Raw genomic sequence first — 17,188 nt, 5'->3', positions numbered from 1 at the left:
TTGCCAGGTTGATGCGACTAAATCGAATATCACAAAGAAAATTACTTAAGAGCTCCCAGCAACAGCTTTCATTTGATATCCATATTCTATAAACACATTCTAGGGGTACCCGGGTCCACGCTTGAACAAAATCGACCGACGCATCTCTTCAAACACCGGCGACCAACTAACACACATTTTAGCCTTTCCTTTTATATATATATATTTTTATTTTTCACACTTCACTATAATATTAAAACGAAATGCAGATATTCGTTACTTTTGAAATTCGGCTTAAAAATTGCACATGGAACAACTAAATACTCTCCTGAATTAACAAAAATGTCTTAGTACTTCTAAATCGTGTGCCCACTCAGAGACCCGGGGTCCGGGGGTAATCCCCGCATCCCACCTCTCGACGGGCCTGGTGATGTACTATACTTGATATCATTCGCTATAATATTTTTTATTGATAAGCACGTTGTTTAAATAAACACCAACCAATTACACGGAAGTATATCCGCACCACCTGAAAATATGAGTGCCACTGCGTATACGTAACATTTTATTATTACGTATAAACATATAAAAAAAATTGCAATAAAATAATATTGCAACTGAGATACAGCCTATCCTATATCTCAAGTTAGATCAAACTACACACGGGATGGAAAACATATTTAAAATCGGTTCAGTAGTTTAGGAGTCCATCGCGGATAAACAATGTGACACGTGATATTTATATATAAAGATTAATGCTTTTTTTTAAAGGAACAGTCATTGCGAAATTCAAATAGAAATTTTTTAGGTCGAGGTGTATAGCTAGACAAAACCGATCGTATGAAACTTGCGTGTTTTCGAACGTATCAAACATTTTTATGGGATTTCTCTTCAGAAATTAATGCCGCACCGTTGGTCCCTCTGAGCTCGCGCGTGTATTGGTAAGTTCATTTAACCAAATAATTTCCTCTGAGTAAGAATATGGGTCTCATTATCCGCCACTTTGCATAGCTTCAGGTGACCTAGTTCAAAAGTTAGATTTTGAGAGTGCAACATCAGGGTAACATACTGTTGAGGAAAGAAAACGCCATCACTTCTTTTGTTGAGGAAGGTATGACGAAAAAACATAAAGAAGAACAAGTAAGGAAAGCTAAGTTCGGGTGTAACCGAACACTACATACTCAGTTGAGAGCTATGGAGACAAAATAAAGAAAATCACCATGTAGGAAAATGAACCTAGGGTAACCCTGGAATGTGGTTTTATGACATGTGTATCAAATGGAAGGTATTAAAGAGTATTTTAAGAGAGAGAAGGCCATAGTTCTATGGATGGACGCCATTTAGGGATATCGCCATAAAGGTGGACCAGGGCTGACTCTAGAATTTGCTTGTACGATATAGGTATCAAATGAAAGGTGTTAATGAGTATTTTAAAAAGGAGTGGCCCTTAGATGTATATGTGAAGGCGTTCTCGCGATATCGACCAAAATGTGGACCAGGGTGATCCAGAAAATCATCTGTCGGGTACTGCTAATTTATTTATATATGCAATACCACGAACAGTATTCCTGCCAAGACTCCAAGGGCTGTTGATTTCGCCCTGTAGAACTTTTTCATTTTCTTCTACTTAATATGGTAGGTGTCACACCCATTTTTCAAAGTTTTTTCTAAAGTTATATTTTGCGTCAATAAACCAATCAAATTACAATGTTTCATCCCTTTTTTTGTATTTGGTATAGAATTATGGCATTTTTTTAATTTTTCGTAATTTTCGATATCGAAAAAGTGGGCGTGGTTATAGTCGGATTTCAGCCATTTTTTATACCAAGATAAATGGAGTTCAGGTAAGTACGTGGACTCAGTTTAGTAAAGATATATCGGCTTTTGCTCAAGTTATCGTGTTAACGGCCGAGCGGAAGGACAGACGGTGGACTGTGTATAAAAACTGGGCGTGGCTTCAACCTATTTCGCCCATTTTCACAGAAAGCAGTTATCGTCATAAAATCTATGCCCCTACCAAATTTCAAAAGGAGTGGTAGATTTTTGTTCGACTTATGGCATTAAAAGTATTCTAGACAAATTAAATGAAAATGGGCGGAGCCACGCCCATTTTGAAATTTTCTTTTATTTTTGTATTTTGTTGCATCATATCATTACTGGAGTTGAATGTTGACTTAATTTACTTATATACAGTAAAGATATTAAATTTTTTGTTAAAATTTTACTTTTAAAAATTTTTTTTTTAAAAAGTGGGCGCGTTCTTCATCCGATTTTGCTAATTATTATATAGCACATATACAGTAATAGTAGTAACGTTCCTGCCAAATTTCATCATGATATCTTCAACGACTGCCAAATTACAGCTTGCAAAACTTTTAAATTACCTTCTTTTAAAAGTGGGCGGTGCCACGCCCATTTTCCAAAATTTTAATAGTTTTCTATTCTGCGTCATAAGGTCAACTCATCTACCAAGTTTCATCGCTCTATCCGTCTTTGAAAATGAATTATCGCATTTTTTCGGTTTTTCGAAATTTTCGATATCAAAAAGTGGGCGTGGTTATAGTCCGATATCGTTCATTTTAAATAGCGCCCTGAGATGAGTGCCCAGGAATCTACATACCAAATTTCATCAAGATACCTCAAAATTTACTCAAGTTATAGTGTTAACGGACAAGCGGACGGACGGACGGACATGGCTCAATCGAATTTTTTTTCGATACTGATGATTTTGATATATGGAAGTCTATATCTATCTCGATTCCTTTATACCTGTACAACCAACCGTTATCCAATCAAAGTTAATATACTCTGTGAGCTCTGCTCGACTGATTATAAAAAGTGCGTCTTGCGGAGAATGAGTATAAGACAGAGAACCTTCTGTCATACAAAAAAAAAAAAAAAAATCGGTTCACGTCATTCTTGATGAATTCATGCCGTTAAGTGCTACTTTGGACAAAGTAAGTAAGCATTCGGATAATCTCACGGCCAAACGCTGTCATTAGAGTGTACTACTTAAATGGCGTTTAAGCGGTTAAACGGATTAGGCCGTGGAATAATTCGCGTCAGTCGCTTCTTCGCTTGGCTAAAGGCGCTAATAGATAATACCTAGGGAATTTAAAACGTTATCTATCTGGTCCTTCCACCGGAGAGGGGTCCATCCTCTTTCTCTGCTTCCATAGGTTGGTTCGGATAAGAATACGTTCTTGACCGAAGCTTCATCTTTCACCAATACCACCTCATCTGATATCAAAGTCTATGCTTCGGCACCCTATAGCAGAAAGGGTTCGATAAGTGGTTTGTAGAGTATGATTTTTGTTGGGGGCGAGAGGAATTTACTTTTCATTTGCTTACTCGTCATTTATTCGCAAGAGTGAATTCTCACTAGATTTCTAAGCTGACAATATTGTTTGTGTAATGTTGGTTCCTAAGAAAAAGAAATGTCTCGCAATTTCGAAATAATGGGCTAATAGCCATTATAGGAACACAGTGAAACAACATCCTGCTCACAAATTAAAATCCTTGGAACAGCTCCTCGCAGTTAGATTGCTTTATGCCCTTTTGCCTCAGAATTGTGTTAAAGTTAGCTGTGGTCCAAGAAAGCGGATTATCTGCATCTGTGGTTGGGAATATATTAAACACGGCCATATTCATGGAAGTGCGTATCATGCAAAGGATAGTTTCATCGGACGTGTTTTCTGCGCTTGATCCCAACATTCGAGGACCATGATGAAATCGTTTGTAGTGCTCTTTCTTAAAAAGGTTAAATCGTTTGTAGCGCTCTTCCGTCACCTTAGAGCAGCAAAGCTGCTCACCTGGCTGCTACCCATAACTAAGTTCAGATAAAAGCAATGACAAGCACTTGTCGCTGCCCAAGTTTTTCCCTCCTCTCTGACCCCGGCACATATGTAAACGAGTGAAACCAACTCATGGTTCTTCACACTATCCGCAGTTGATATCAGCATAAAATATTTACGCTTTCTCCATCTGTGCAGTATAGCTCACTTTCTTAGATGTTCTGGGCTCAGCAACGGTAACCTCCCGAATGGTGCGTTTGGTAAACAGTGTTGTCCAGGCGTTCATCCAACAACACCCGGCACTTTCCCTTGGGCTCCCATTCGCAGGATTACGACAGCACACTCGATCTATCCATCTACAATGAAAACAAAATTACCCGTCCTTTATCTCAAGAGCATCTCAATTGCAATCGTTTAACAGGGAAGACGGTGAAGGTATATACGAAAATCATATCAAATCATTGCGGCGCTATTAGATGGAGCTTACGACCAGACTTGAGTTTTGTATTTGCGATGGTTACAGTGTGCATAGAAATGGTTAAAAGATGGAAAGCGGATGCTGTCTTGCATCAATACCCATCGTACCGTAAAATGCAATATTTGGTTTGCACTGATGAAAATCGCATTACGCTTGGCGATTTAAACACCTATCAAGACCTCTGCTAATCCAACTTGCCAGTAGACAGTAGGGGAGTGAATACCGACACAATGTCCCTCAAAGCCTTCGCGGTGTTTTCTTATCGCAACATCAACAACAACAACAACAACAACGTCGTGACGCTTATACGTGTGACAGGTCAATGTCACAACTCATTGCATATTTTCATCGTTAACTCAATGTATCTTCAGGCGAATTAAATTAAAAATCTCTTTGTGCTATACGCAACCAAATATAATAAATTTTCTCAATATGTTCCCCAAGAAACTGGGCTGGGCTTCTCCCTTAACAAGGCGTATGCTATTTCTCAATTTTTTCCGCTAAATTGATTGGGCTTATACCTTAAATTCTCCCTCCATTGGACTTCGGTATATGCTAGAGGGGGAAGTATTAAGTTACATCCTAGGCTGGCTTAGCCATGTGGAATAGATATATACGCCGGCGATAAACACCGCCGCCGAATATCAAAAATATCGGCGCGGTGGTCACTATATTTGAATATAAGACGAAGCTATTTTTCAAACCCTTATCATACGTACATATATCCTCAACTTAAGTATGAGGTAAGAATCGTTTCAAAGGAGAACCTACTAAAGGATTTTGCCTCACTGAATTCCTTTATTCTAACAGCCAATCGTAATATACAATTTTTTAAAAAATCGGCACCTTTTTTGGGAATTTAGCTTTTTTAACAACTCGAGGCCAATTTGAAAACATGTTCGCCTTGGGCATTTTAATTGAATTCATTGTTCATTATTATTTTTTTTTTTTTCTTTAAATATGCAAATTGAGCATATATCTTAATTATATCACTTTTCTTTTAGTGTTTTGTTTTAATAACTTGGTGAATTGGGTGATGCAAAGTCCGTGTTAAGCTGATATCGAAAACGCCTGTTTTTCTAAATGACTTTTGCACAGTTAGAAAGAGTTATATTTCGCAATCAATTTTTTATAACTGGCAGTGATGCGCATCCGTTGATACCCCTTTCGACCATATCCGACCAATTTTCAACATGGACAATAAATGGCCTAGAGAAACTTAAACGAGTGCAAAATATAGCAACGTTTATCGGCGGCGTTTATCTCTAATACACAATATTTCTCCAACCTCAAAACTAATAAATCCCTCGTAACAGAATTCGATGCTGATGTTGGGCTTATAACAAGAAATATTTGTAGTAAAAATGGCCTAAATCAAATTTCAGCATTCTAGGTGTATTATTTACTAAAAATAATCAAGTTTTTTGTGTTTTCCAAAATGTTTTATGTATAAAAGTATAAAAATGCGCGTGGTTATCATACGATTTCGTGCATGGGAAATAGGTGCCAAGGAAGCCATATTCCAAATTTCAATAAGATATCTAAATATTTGTTCAAGTTATCGTGTTATATATGTTCGCTCATTTTCAATACCAATCTATTCTGGGTCCAGATAAGCTCGTGTACCAAATTTGGTGAAGATATCTCAATATTTACTCAAGTTATCGTGTTAACGGACGGACGGCCATGACTAAATCAATTCCTTTTTTCATCCTGAGCATTTTTATAAATGGGGTCTATATTCATCTCGATTCGTTTATGCCGTTACGATCAACCTTTGTGTTACCAAAGTTCATAATAAACATATCGAAAGCTCGAAGTTTTGGGTATGTTTCCTTAAAATGCAGCTATTTAAATAAATATGTAAAATAAACAGGAGCGTAAATACAACTTCCGTTACACCTGAACTTAGACACCCTTACTTGTTATTATTAATGACAGTGCGCTTGTGAAAATCTGCTGATATACAGGGTTGCCATTTATATTCTTTTCATGCACTATACAAGTTAACACTTTTCAGTGGTAGGAGTAACTTTATTCAAGTTTTACCATTTATTTAGGCAAAATTTGTTAAATGCCTATTGCCAAAAATTCTACCATACCTCACTTACGCTTTCAATACACTTCTAACCACGGCGGTCTTTCCAAAATGCTGGAAAGAGGCGAAAATTATTCCCATTCAAAAGCCCAATGGTGAATTTAGGCCTATCGCTATTTTGCCATTTCTGTCAAAAGTGTTCGAACGTATAGTGAATCGGCAGATAAAATTGTTCGTAAATAGTAACTCCCTAATTAGTCCGTACCAGTCTGGTTTCAGGAAAAATAGAAGCTGTATCACTGTGCTACTAAATGTCTCGGATGATGTAAGGCAGAATATGGACCATGATCGTGTTACCTTTCTTGCTCTTTTAGATCAGTCGAAGGCATTTGACTCGGTTGATCATGCATTACTTAGTTTTACGGTATTCTTTACGGTATTCTTGATAGCTTCTTTGAAAGCTGATCAGGATCGTCTGCCGATTTTTCTAAATATTCGGTTGCTCGTTGCAACTTTCATTGTCTAAACCAACAATATAAGTTGTACTTAAGAAGTTGTAAATTTCAATTTTTCAACAATCCGAAAAGATTTTACAGTTTTGTTAATTCCAAGAGGAAAACACCTGGCTTTCCAGCTACTTTTTCTTTTGATTGCAAGAATGCTAGTTCTGATAATGATATTGAGGAATTATTTGCAGAATTCTTCAGGTCGACCTACTCATCTAAAATCAACCCGGTCAACACTCCTACAACTTGGAAAGTTTTAATTGCCTTCCTAATCCAGTAATTGATAAGAATACTGTTCTTCAGAGCCTTCTCGGTTTGAAACCGATTTTTTCTCCGGGTCCAGATGGTGTTCCTAGTTGTGTACTCAAATACTGTGCAGTTAACTTATCTGAGCCTATACATAAATTATTCCAATTATCTGTGGAATCTGCCACTTTTCCATTGATTTGGAAGAAATCATTTATTATACCTTTACACAAAAAAGGTAGCAGGTCTAGTATCGAGAACTATAGAGGTATAGCTAACAAAGGTATAGAGGTATAGCCCAAAACATTTGAGCGAATAATTACATGTCAACTTCAACACATGTGTAGCTCCATATTATCGCCCTGCCAGCATGGGTTTGTGCCGCGTAGATCAACTACTACCAACTTGCTAGAGTTTACTTCTTTTGTAATGGATGGATTTTTAAACAATAGGCAAACGGATGTGATCTATACCGACTTCAGTAAAGCGTTTGACTCTGTCAATCATGAGCTTTTAATTTACAAACTTAATTTACTTGGATTTCCGAAGCATTTACTTGCATGGCTGGAAAGCTATCTCGCGAATCTGACTCAACAAGTTTTGTCTAAAAACAGCCTTTCTAGGTTGTTTGATGTAACGTCTGGTATGCCTCAGGGTAGTCATTTGTGTCCGTTACTTTTTATCTTGTTTATAAATTACTCACCACAAACTCTCATACATTCCCGAACTCTTATGTATGCGGATGATGTTAAACTTTGTTACTCATACTTGCCTTCGGAGTCTTCCCGTGTGGAGTTTCTTCAGGCAGACTTTGACTCATTTCAATGTTGGTGTACTGCAAATTTACTAGTTTTGAATTGCTCGAAGTGCAAACTAATGACATTTCACCGAGTGAAGCCAAGTTTGACATCGTATACGTTAAACAGCACGCCTTTGGAGCGTATATCTGTCGTAAGTGATCTAGGCGTTCTTTTTGATCCTAAACTGACTTTTAATACGCATATTTCATCAATGGTAAGCAAAGCAACGGGTATACTCGGTTTTGTGAAGCGATGGGCTCAGGAGTTTAATGATCCGTATCTGACTAAGACCCTCTACACATCGTTGGTACGACCAATCTTAGAGTATTGTTCGTGTGTCTGGTGCCCAGGGTATCAAAACTTTATAAAGCGTATTGAGTCAGTACAGAAGCAATTCATTATATTTGCACTACATGGTCTTAACTGGGATTCTAGTGTGCATTTGCCACCATATAAAAATAGGCGTCTCCTTATAAATCTGCCAACTTTAGAAAACCGAAGGCCTTTACTCGGGGCAATGTTCATTCACAAGCTCATTATGGGCGAGATCGACTCATCTGATCTTTTTAGTCGACTAAATTTTGCTGTTCCTGGTAGAACGTCCAGGCACTTTGTGCCTTTTCATTTACCACTTTGCCGGCAAAATTTTGCCAAAAATAATCCACTGCGAAGTTGGTGTTCGCACTACAACAACTTGTATAACTGCATCAGTTTTGAATGTTCGTTTTCCGAGTTGCATAATTCAATACTGTCACGTCTGGCTTGATATTTTTTACTTTCTTTCCTATGTATGGTTGAATTTAAATATTTTTAATACTAACATTAATTTTATGTTTTATATATCTTAGTAGTCGACCGCTTTGTGTCTGTGTCGACTCTAATCCAAATAAATTAAAAATTAAATTAAAAATTAAAAAATTAAAAATTAAGCTTAAGCACCTTTTTAACTTTTCTAACCCAGCTGTAGATCTAATCAAGTGGTACCTCCATGAGAGATCCCAATCAGTAAGTGTGGGTAGTTCTATGTCTGACTTGTTGCCTGTAACTAAAGGTGTTCCGCGAGGATCTATACTTGGCCCTTTACTTTTCGTGTTATATATAAACGACCTACCAAATGTTCTTAAGTACAGCAATGTTCACATATATGCATATGATGTTCAAATATATCTAAGTAGTCCATTCGCCTCCATTGAAACTTGCATACGCAATCTGAATGTCGATCTATGCCTATTAAATGAATGGGCTAGTGATAATGGACTATTCTTAAAACCCAGTAAATCGCAGTGCATCGCTATCTATAAGAAAACCTTTGACCTTAACCGCTTTCCCAAAGTAATGCTTAACAACACTGAGATAACATTTTCCGTCACCGTAAAAAACCATGGTGTTACTTTCAATAGAACATTGACGTAGAACAATCATATTTTTGCAGCAATAGGCAAAATCTGTGGAAGGCTAAGAGTACTTTGGACTACTCAGCACTTCACACCAGTTAAAATAAGGTTGCTCTTAGCGAAGTCATATTTGATTCCAACGTTATTTTATGGTTGCGAACTTTGTGACAGTGTCTGTAGTAGAAAACTTAATGTTTTGTACAATAATATTGCACGCTATATCTACGACGTTAGCCGTTACGAACACATTTCCGAATATGCTGTGAAAATATGTTGTGTTCCACTAGATGATCTACTAAAGTTCAGGTCCGTAACACTCCTACAAAGGATTCTGGTAAATAAGGAACCCTTAACTCTTAGTGAACGGCTAAAATTCACTAGATCAGTGCGCTCTTCACAAATACTGCATTTGGCATTCAACTCACGAACATCTGAGCGTCATTTTTTTGTTTCTGCGGTTCGTCTTTGGAACACATTACCGATGGAGATTAGAAGTATGAAGGGAACTATTGCGTTATTTTGTTAAACAAATTTAAATATTTTAAAATGTAATACTTTTCTTTCTATATACCTTCCACACTTTCCTACACATATTCTTCTTTATCTTTTTCAACTACCTATTGCCCTTACAAACCTCATCAATCCTTCTTACTATTAAAATTTAAACTATTTAAAATTTTTTAAACATATTTTGTATCTACGTATATTTACTTTGTTTTAAGTCAGTCCTATTGTCAAACACTGTAAATAAAACTTATGGTTGTTGTGTTTGATACCTTATAAATAAATAAAATAAGTAAATAAATAAAAATGTTTTTCATGAAAGAAAACGCTTTTAATTTTAAAATTGAGCGTTATTTCCCTTGTTCAATTTTCTTTGATTAACCTCAATACTATTCCAATTGACCCTTCAAATAACAATTTTGAGTTCATTTTAAGAAGTTTACCAATCAAGCACAATAGTACACATACATATTTTCACACAGACCCGGCGGTTATACTAAAGCACATATGGTAGAATCTATCATTTGTGCCAGCTGCTATTACATAACACATGTACAAGCACTCGCCTAATGGGTGGTTCATTTAATAAGGCCACACAACTTTGCGGCCGGGTACATGTGAACATAAGTATGTAGAACAAATAAAATTATTAATTTAAAATGGAAGTACAAATAAAGTTTATTAGAACACCCTGAACTTTTTACAGTACTAAGGACAAACTCTTTCTTATATAATGCATGTAGCAAAGCAAATTTGTGTGTGCAAGAGTTTTTCTGTAGAATTTCAATATGAAAGAGTGATGAGTGTTTGTTAATTAGAAAAACCCACAAGCACAAATAAAATCGTGTACAAATGAATAAAGGAAAGAAGAAAATGCAAAAAAGGCGTTGAAAATTAACTTAAGCAATTAACCTTGCTTTTGATGAAATAAAAATGATTTGAAATTCAAGAAAACTATAAAAGTAAACAGGCAGAAAAAAAAATTTACAAATTGGCAAAAGGAAATAATGCAACAGAAATTGCAAAACTACTACAAAAAGCACATTTGTTTGTTTTTATATTTAAAATATTTTTCTTCGTCTATGTACATTTTTGTATATAATAAAATATTTAAATAAGTTTTAGTTCTTACCTTGATCATTTAGTAATCCATCTGCAAGTTCTTCAGCTCCAAAATTGCTGAGCAATTGTTTGTAATTTAGTATGTTTTTGGCTTCTTCATTATTCTGATAAAATTCTGGCGTATGACCCAGCTATTATTTAGAAAGAAAATATATGAAAAAATAAAAGATGTACAATGATTATCGAAAGGGACTTTTAGGAAAGACTTTAATTGCAAAATGGTTGATTTTATACTAAACTAAAATATAAATTTGAATCACAGCAATTACTGTTACTCATACGACATGCCTAACTCTTCGAATAGTGGTGTTAAAGCTCGGTGCAAAATTTATGTCAAGAAAGAACTTCCTTAGAACATGAAAAATTGGATTGATAATAATTAAAACAAGTAAGCAGGGGACTATGCCTAAGCTGGGAGTAGTGACCCTGCCGGAGAAAAATTGCATATTTAGGAATCATCCTAGATAGTGACTTGTCGTGGAAGCTCAGCATGGAGGAGAGAGTGAAGAAGACCTCGACAGCATTTCATGCATGTAAAAGAATGCTGGAGTGTATGTAAAGTCTATCCTTTACTATAGAGTCCTTATTTGGTGGACAGCGACACAAAAAATAACCTACCTCAAAAAATTGGAAGGGGTGTGAATGCTATCAATGCTTAGCATTACGGGAGCCCTGAAAATAACCCCGACGGATGCGCTGAATGCCATTCTGTAGACCCGGGGTACTAGTATTCTGGGGGGTAGTCGTATACTGCCGTCCATAGCAAAAAGGCACTAAAATGCACTTACTACCTTTTAGGAATTTTAATGCCAATAAATATCTGCGATTGCGATTTACTAATAAAGTAATGCAATTTACTAATTAAAAATGTAAATTACAATTAAGTGAAAGATAGAACAAGGTCTTAAGTTTGAAGCTTATATGAAAAAATCTTCAATTTTCCAAATAAAATTTAAAATTTCTCCGGTTTCACTTTTTACACTTTACTGCCTTTTTGCTATGGACGGCAGTGTAGCTTCATCAATTATAGGACTAATACGATACCTGATTCCGTAACTGCGTTTCTAAAACAGTGGAAGAAGTAGGCTCTGCGGTATACTATGCTGATTCGGAAATAAAAAGATCTTTCAAGCTGCCAGATCACTATATTTTTTCAGGCGGGTACCGTAACAAAACCAGCAGAAACATTAGAAGAAAATAGCTTTACTGTGTCGCAGGGTATATGGAGACAGGTAGGAATGAAAAAGCGGATTAACAAGCCAAATATAGATTGGGCAGGATAAAGGGAAGCCGAAAGTCACAATATATGAACTACCTAACGGAAATGGCGTGGACCAAAGCACGGGGCTGAAAAGAGTCGAAGATCATGCGTCTTACAACTTAAGACCAACAAAATTACTCCTGTCATTAAAAAGGGAGGACTTAAAGCAACAAGTTGCATAGGTCCTAGAAAACTTCTAGCATTTGCCAAAAGGACGGATTTATATTATTACAAATTAACTGCTTTTAATAGGCAATTTCAGTTTGGTCGTTAAAAAAACTTCTGGTGGCACTACGGACTTACGCAGCCTATGTGAGGTCCTAACGGACCGCCTAGTTCAACCTAACCTAACCTTAGAAGTGGACTATCTTTGGCTGTACCGGAGCGAGCAATAGTTCCGAATAATCGACTGTTAAAGATTTGTGACATAAAGAGAACACCTCTACATATGCGACTTTTTTGATAGATAATTAGTCGATTATCCTCAAACACAAAGTTTCACGGTTATTACTGTCTACATGAGCAACATCTAAAATTTTTTGAGGCAACAATGTGTACTCCTTACGATAGAATTTGCAAAAAACATGTAGGGTCCGTACCCCAATTTGTAGGAAAAATTAAAAGGAGCACGATGCAAATTGGGAGAGAAGCTCAGCCTTACATTTTTTTAATGAAGTAAGGAAGATATAACTAAAGCCTCTTTTCCGAAAAATATTCTATAGTGGTCCGGCCCATTCGATTCCGACATATACCCGCTTACCTAATTCCTTCAGGATATCTCAAAAATTGAAGAACTAGTTTGTATTCAAACAGACAGACGGCTAAGTTAACTCAGATTGTCATCCTGATCATTTCGGTATACCTGTCGGTGGATCTATCTCGTCTCATTTAAGGTCTTATAATTCTGAGCTTCGGACTAAACCATTTCGTTCTCATGAAAGGTATTAAGTGTCCATGTACTATATATAGAAAGTTTCCTTCTATTTACAAAATTTCATTTGAAGAAATTCTTATCGCGAACAATCATAAACTTTTTGGAAAAATAAAGTTTTTATAATAATAAGGATATTCTTATAAGTCAAATAAACGGGCTTTCTCTGTCGCACCCTTTTAAATAAAACGTGGAACACGAAATTTCACATATAAGCTTAAGTGTCGATAGGAAATGGTTAAGACGTGTTGTTCAAGGATCTAAGCTCAGATTTTCTTATGAAGGCTTCATATATTTAAATCTGAAATTACTGAGACCAAGAAGAAAGAAATTTAAAAACTTGGCTTTAACTTTTTGAGTTTCCACATACCCTTGAGGCTGGATCATAAGATTCTCTTCTTCTCTATGTCATTGATCTTTTCAACAGAGATGAGAAATTGGTCTGTAACAATGCAAGATTTCGCAAGGTGAAAAAACTGGAAAGACTAGCATAGGCCATCGATGGATGGGCCGGAACATTTTACCATTATCGTGCAGTCGTCGAGGTTTTGTCCACCTCAAGTTCATCAGGAAACTGGGGGGTGGCGGCGGGATGGCCTAAAATGGTCAAATGAAGTCGTTCCCCGGGCTTCACAACAAATCTTTGCATATATTACTATCAAACATTCATTTTAGCAACCCCAGAAATCAAAGCCTTGCTTTATTAAGGGCATTTTTATATAATTTTGTTTCTTTTTTGACGCGATTATATGTATAAGCCTCACTTGTATATTTATACCAAATTACGAAAAAAAAATTACGTATACGCCATGGTACCTGTTTTTTCCTGTGACAGATATGTTAGTGTGCTTTTTAACTAAACAACGCTTTTATATTTTTCTTTCTTGGAACAATTTCGCAAACATTTGGGGATAACTTTTATAACATCATTTAGGGATCAGCCCAGGATGGTTTTTTATTTATTTATTTATTTCCGGCTTTTTTCGGAATCTTGTAAGGATTATATCAAAACTATTAGGAATTAACTTCGGGACTATTCTGAGGTCATTTTGGGACTGCATTCAGATCATTTTCAGGACTAGTTCAGAATCCTTTCGCAATTTTATTAGTTAACGTTTCGAGGTATTTATTGAATCATTTCAAGATAACTACTTAACAAAATTGTAATTATTTTCGAGTTAATTTGTTATAATTTTTGAACTATTTCAAGAATGCTCTGTGGATTACTTCGGGATAATTAAGGTAATATTTTGGCAAAATTACCGGTACTATATCCTTCAAACTAAGCTTTTATTTTATGCGAGTACTTTGAAAGCTTACGAGTCATGCACACAAGTTATTACATATCAAGTACTTGTACTCACATCTCTGTATTTGCTTCATTTTCATAGTTTCAATGTGCGTTTTTGGTTAAATTGCAATCTTGCACTTTCCAAAATATATATATGTTTTGAGATACCAAATTCTTTTGAATTTTCAATATTCAGGAAAATGCATGAACAAATCTGCCGATAATAACAGACAACCGAGGTATTCAGGAAAACAAAGGCAACAAAGATGGACTCAGTTATAGAAGGATTGTAATAAGTGTGCAGAGAGTGGCAATTCACACTTTATGCATCACAAAGGGGGGTCCAAGTAGTGATCAATTTTCTCCAGTTGAACTTCTCTTTTGGGGCAATTGTCACCATTTGCCATAATTAGTTTACCCTTTTCTAAAAGGTCACACACCCCGTTCGTCTCAAATAACAAGCATATAGCAAGTAGTTGTCCAACTTATAAAAAATTTGTTAGTGTTAACATGTTCACCTTGTCCAACGTTTTACTGTTTGCACCCAATTGTGTAAGTATATTATAAAAATGTCCATTATCGTTAATAGTTGCAGCGTAATGTAATGCAGTTCGTCCATCATTGTCAGCGATAGTGGTTGTTTCAGGAAAACGGGCTGCCAAATAGCGCACAATATCTTTAAAGAGAAGAAAAGGAATAATAAATAGAATAAAAGTGAATGTTTCTATAACTCTTCATTAGGATTACGTTTTACAAGATGGTGCGCCACTTAATTTTTGTCAAAACTTATCAAAGTTGGTATCAAAAGGCGCGTTTCGACCTCCGTTATTAGAATCCGAAAGCGGGAATTAAAACTTTAATTTCTGTTGAAAGATATTTACAAAAAACCATAAAATGACGCCGAGAGGGTAATATGGTCCACAGTTTTTTTGCGCAGAGCACCTTTCTGTGTTGGGGTGCCTTCGGCCGCGATTTAAAATAATAACCCTATGTGGGTCCAACACCGGTTTGTGGATCGAAATTAAATGCGCGCAGAACACCTTGCAGCATTAGTGTGTGTATGTGGGCAACAATTCTGGCAAAATACAACAACCACCTGTAAATTTTAACTAATATTTTGCTTAGATCTTTTGGCAGAAATACAATTTTTAATTCACGCTTTCGGATTCTAAAAACGGAGTTCGAAATGCGTCTTCTGATACCAACGTCTTGTAAAAAGTTATCTTAATTAGGCTTAGACTTTTTTTTATTAAAAAAAAAACAACTAAATTTGCACCACTTAATAAAATTCAGTACCATTTTTAAAGAATTACTAAACTTTCCACTTACCGCTATTTCCAAATAACACAGCTACATGCAATGGCGTTGCACCGTTCGGGGAGACCTCATCCTTGGCAACAGCAAACTTTCGTCTATCCAAAGCCTGTTGCAATGCAAGTAAGCTGCCTTCACGGGCGGCCTCGTGCACACGACGGATTTTGCTCTAAAATAAGAAAGGAATTGATTTTTATATAAGCATTATTATGGTCTGAGGCTTAGCAGCAAATTAACGGCAAAACTTCAAAAGTTGTTTTTTTTTTTTTTTGGTATTTTCTGTCACTGCTACGAATGTCATCCTATCTAAATAAGGAGTGTTCTGAAGAGAAATTGATCACTTTATTTTACTTGCACTTTTTCCCATCAAATTTCTTCTAACGGAAAAAAACATATTTAAGCAAAAGGAAGGATGCATAAAAATTTTACTCTTACTTTTCATGAAAACAACAGATTTTTCTTAAGCCTAAAGTACAAATACATAGTTTACCATAAAAGTAGTTTTTTAGCAAACTTTGTTATGCAAATTGGTATGTACTCACACCAATCGTTTTAATGCAAAACCGGTACAAAATAATATTTTTGATTCACGTTTATGCAGGTTTAATTGTCTATTATAGTTCAATAAAAATTTTCTATTACCAAACGTTCATATATTTTTGGTGTTCCTTCAAGAAATAAATAATTAAAAGTATGCACTTTCTTTTCCAAGCCAAAAGAATAAATAACGGACATACCTTAGAAAATCGTATATTTTCACCGATTTTGATATTGCTCTCGCTATTAATTTTCAATGCCAATATATTTTATACTAATTAATAAAATACTAAGGAAGAAACATTTAAAATTAGTACCAATTAAAACAAAAATTTTATAGAAACAAGTAAAGAACCGAACATTATATATTCAGCGTGAGCTTCAATTGCACATTTCATTTCACATAAATTACTTTTCTACATAAAAAAATTTTCCCCCATTTCCTCCTACAATAAAACTTGATGAGTGAAAAATCATTGATTCAAAACTATTTTGTTTGCTAAGTTATAGCTTATTATTCTAGTCTACAACCTTTTTAAACCTTTTAAACTTCTTTTATATCTAAGTTGCCGTGGTCTTTACCGATCTCGTCCATTTTTACTAGAAATATTTTCTGCTATAAGGAAAATAAATGTACCTACACAGTTTCATTACGATATGTTAATTTTTCTTCGAGTTATGGCTCCCGAAATATTGAAAATTGCTTAGACAAAAAAGGGGCTGTGCCACACCCATTTTTTTAAATTTAAGGGTTTTCCAATTTAATGTTATAATTCAATTTAAAAAGTAAAATTCTATTGATACAAAGCTCCTTTTCGATAAGATGTAGCTTATTATTTTCGTCTACGACCCTTTTAAAAATCTTTTATATAAAAGCGGGTGTGCTCTTTAACCGATCTCGTCCATTTTTTCTAGAAATATTTCCTGCTGTAGGGGAAATATGTGTACCCAATTTTATCAAGATCCGTTATTTCTTCTTCGAGTTATGGCTCC

General features: G+C 35.6%; 1 protein-coding gene across 2 annotated transcripts in view; it reads right to left on the bottom strand.

The window, feature by feature from the left end:
* LOC137245613 (arginine kinase Lit v 2.0101-like) overlaps positions 1-17,188 on the bottom strand; it is a 104,201-nt gene that overhangs the window by 22,674 nt on the left and 64,339 nt on the right. For both annotated transcript variants that reach the window (XM_067776561.1, XM_067776562.1), the window contains exons 12-14: positions 15,674-15,827; positions 14,863-15,020; positions 10,872-10,992 (exon numbers count right to left, since the gene is read on the bottom strand). In XM_067776561.1, coding sequence (XP_067632662.1) covers positions 10,872-10,992; positions 14,863-15,020; positions 15,674-15,827 — 433 coding nt within the window. The remainder of the gene's footprint in view (positions 1-10,871; positions 10,993-14,862; positions 15,021-15,673; positions 15,828-17,188) is intronic.

The sequence above is a fragment of the Eurosta solidaginis genome, chromosome 3, assembly GCF_040869045.1.
Source record: "Eurosta solidaginis isolate ZX-2024a chromosome 3, ASM4086904v1, whole genome shotgun sequence".
Taxonomy (NCBI): domain Eukaryota; kingdom Metazoa; phylum Arthropoda; class Insecta; order Diptera; family Tephritidae; genus Eurosta; species Eurosta solidaginis.
Note: the sequence above shows the minus strand (reverse complement) of the source record. Positions and strands in the feature narration are given on the sequence as shown.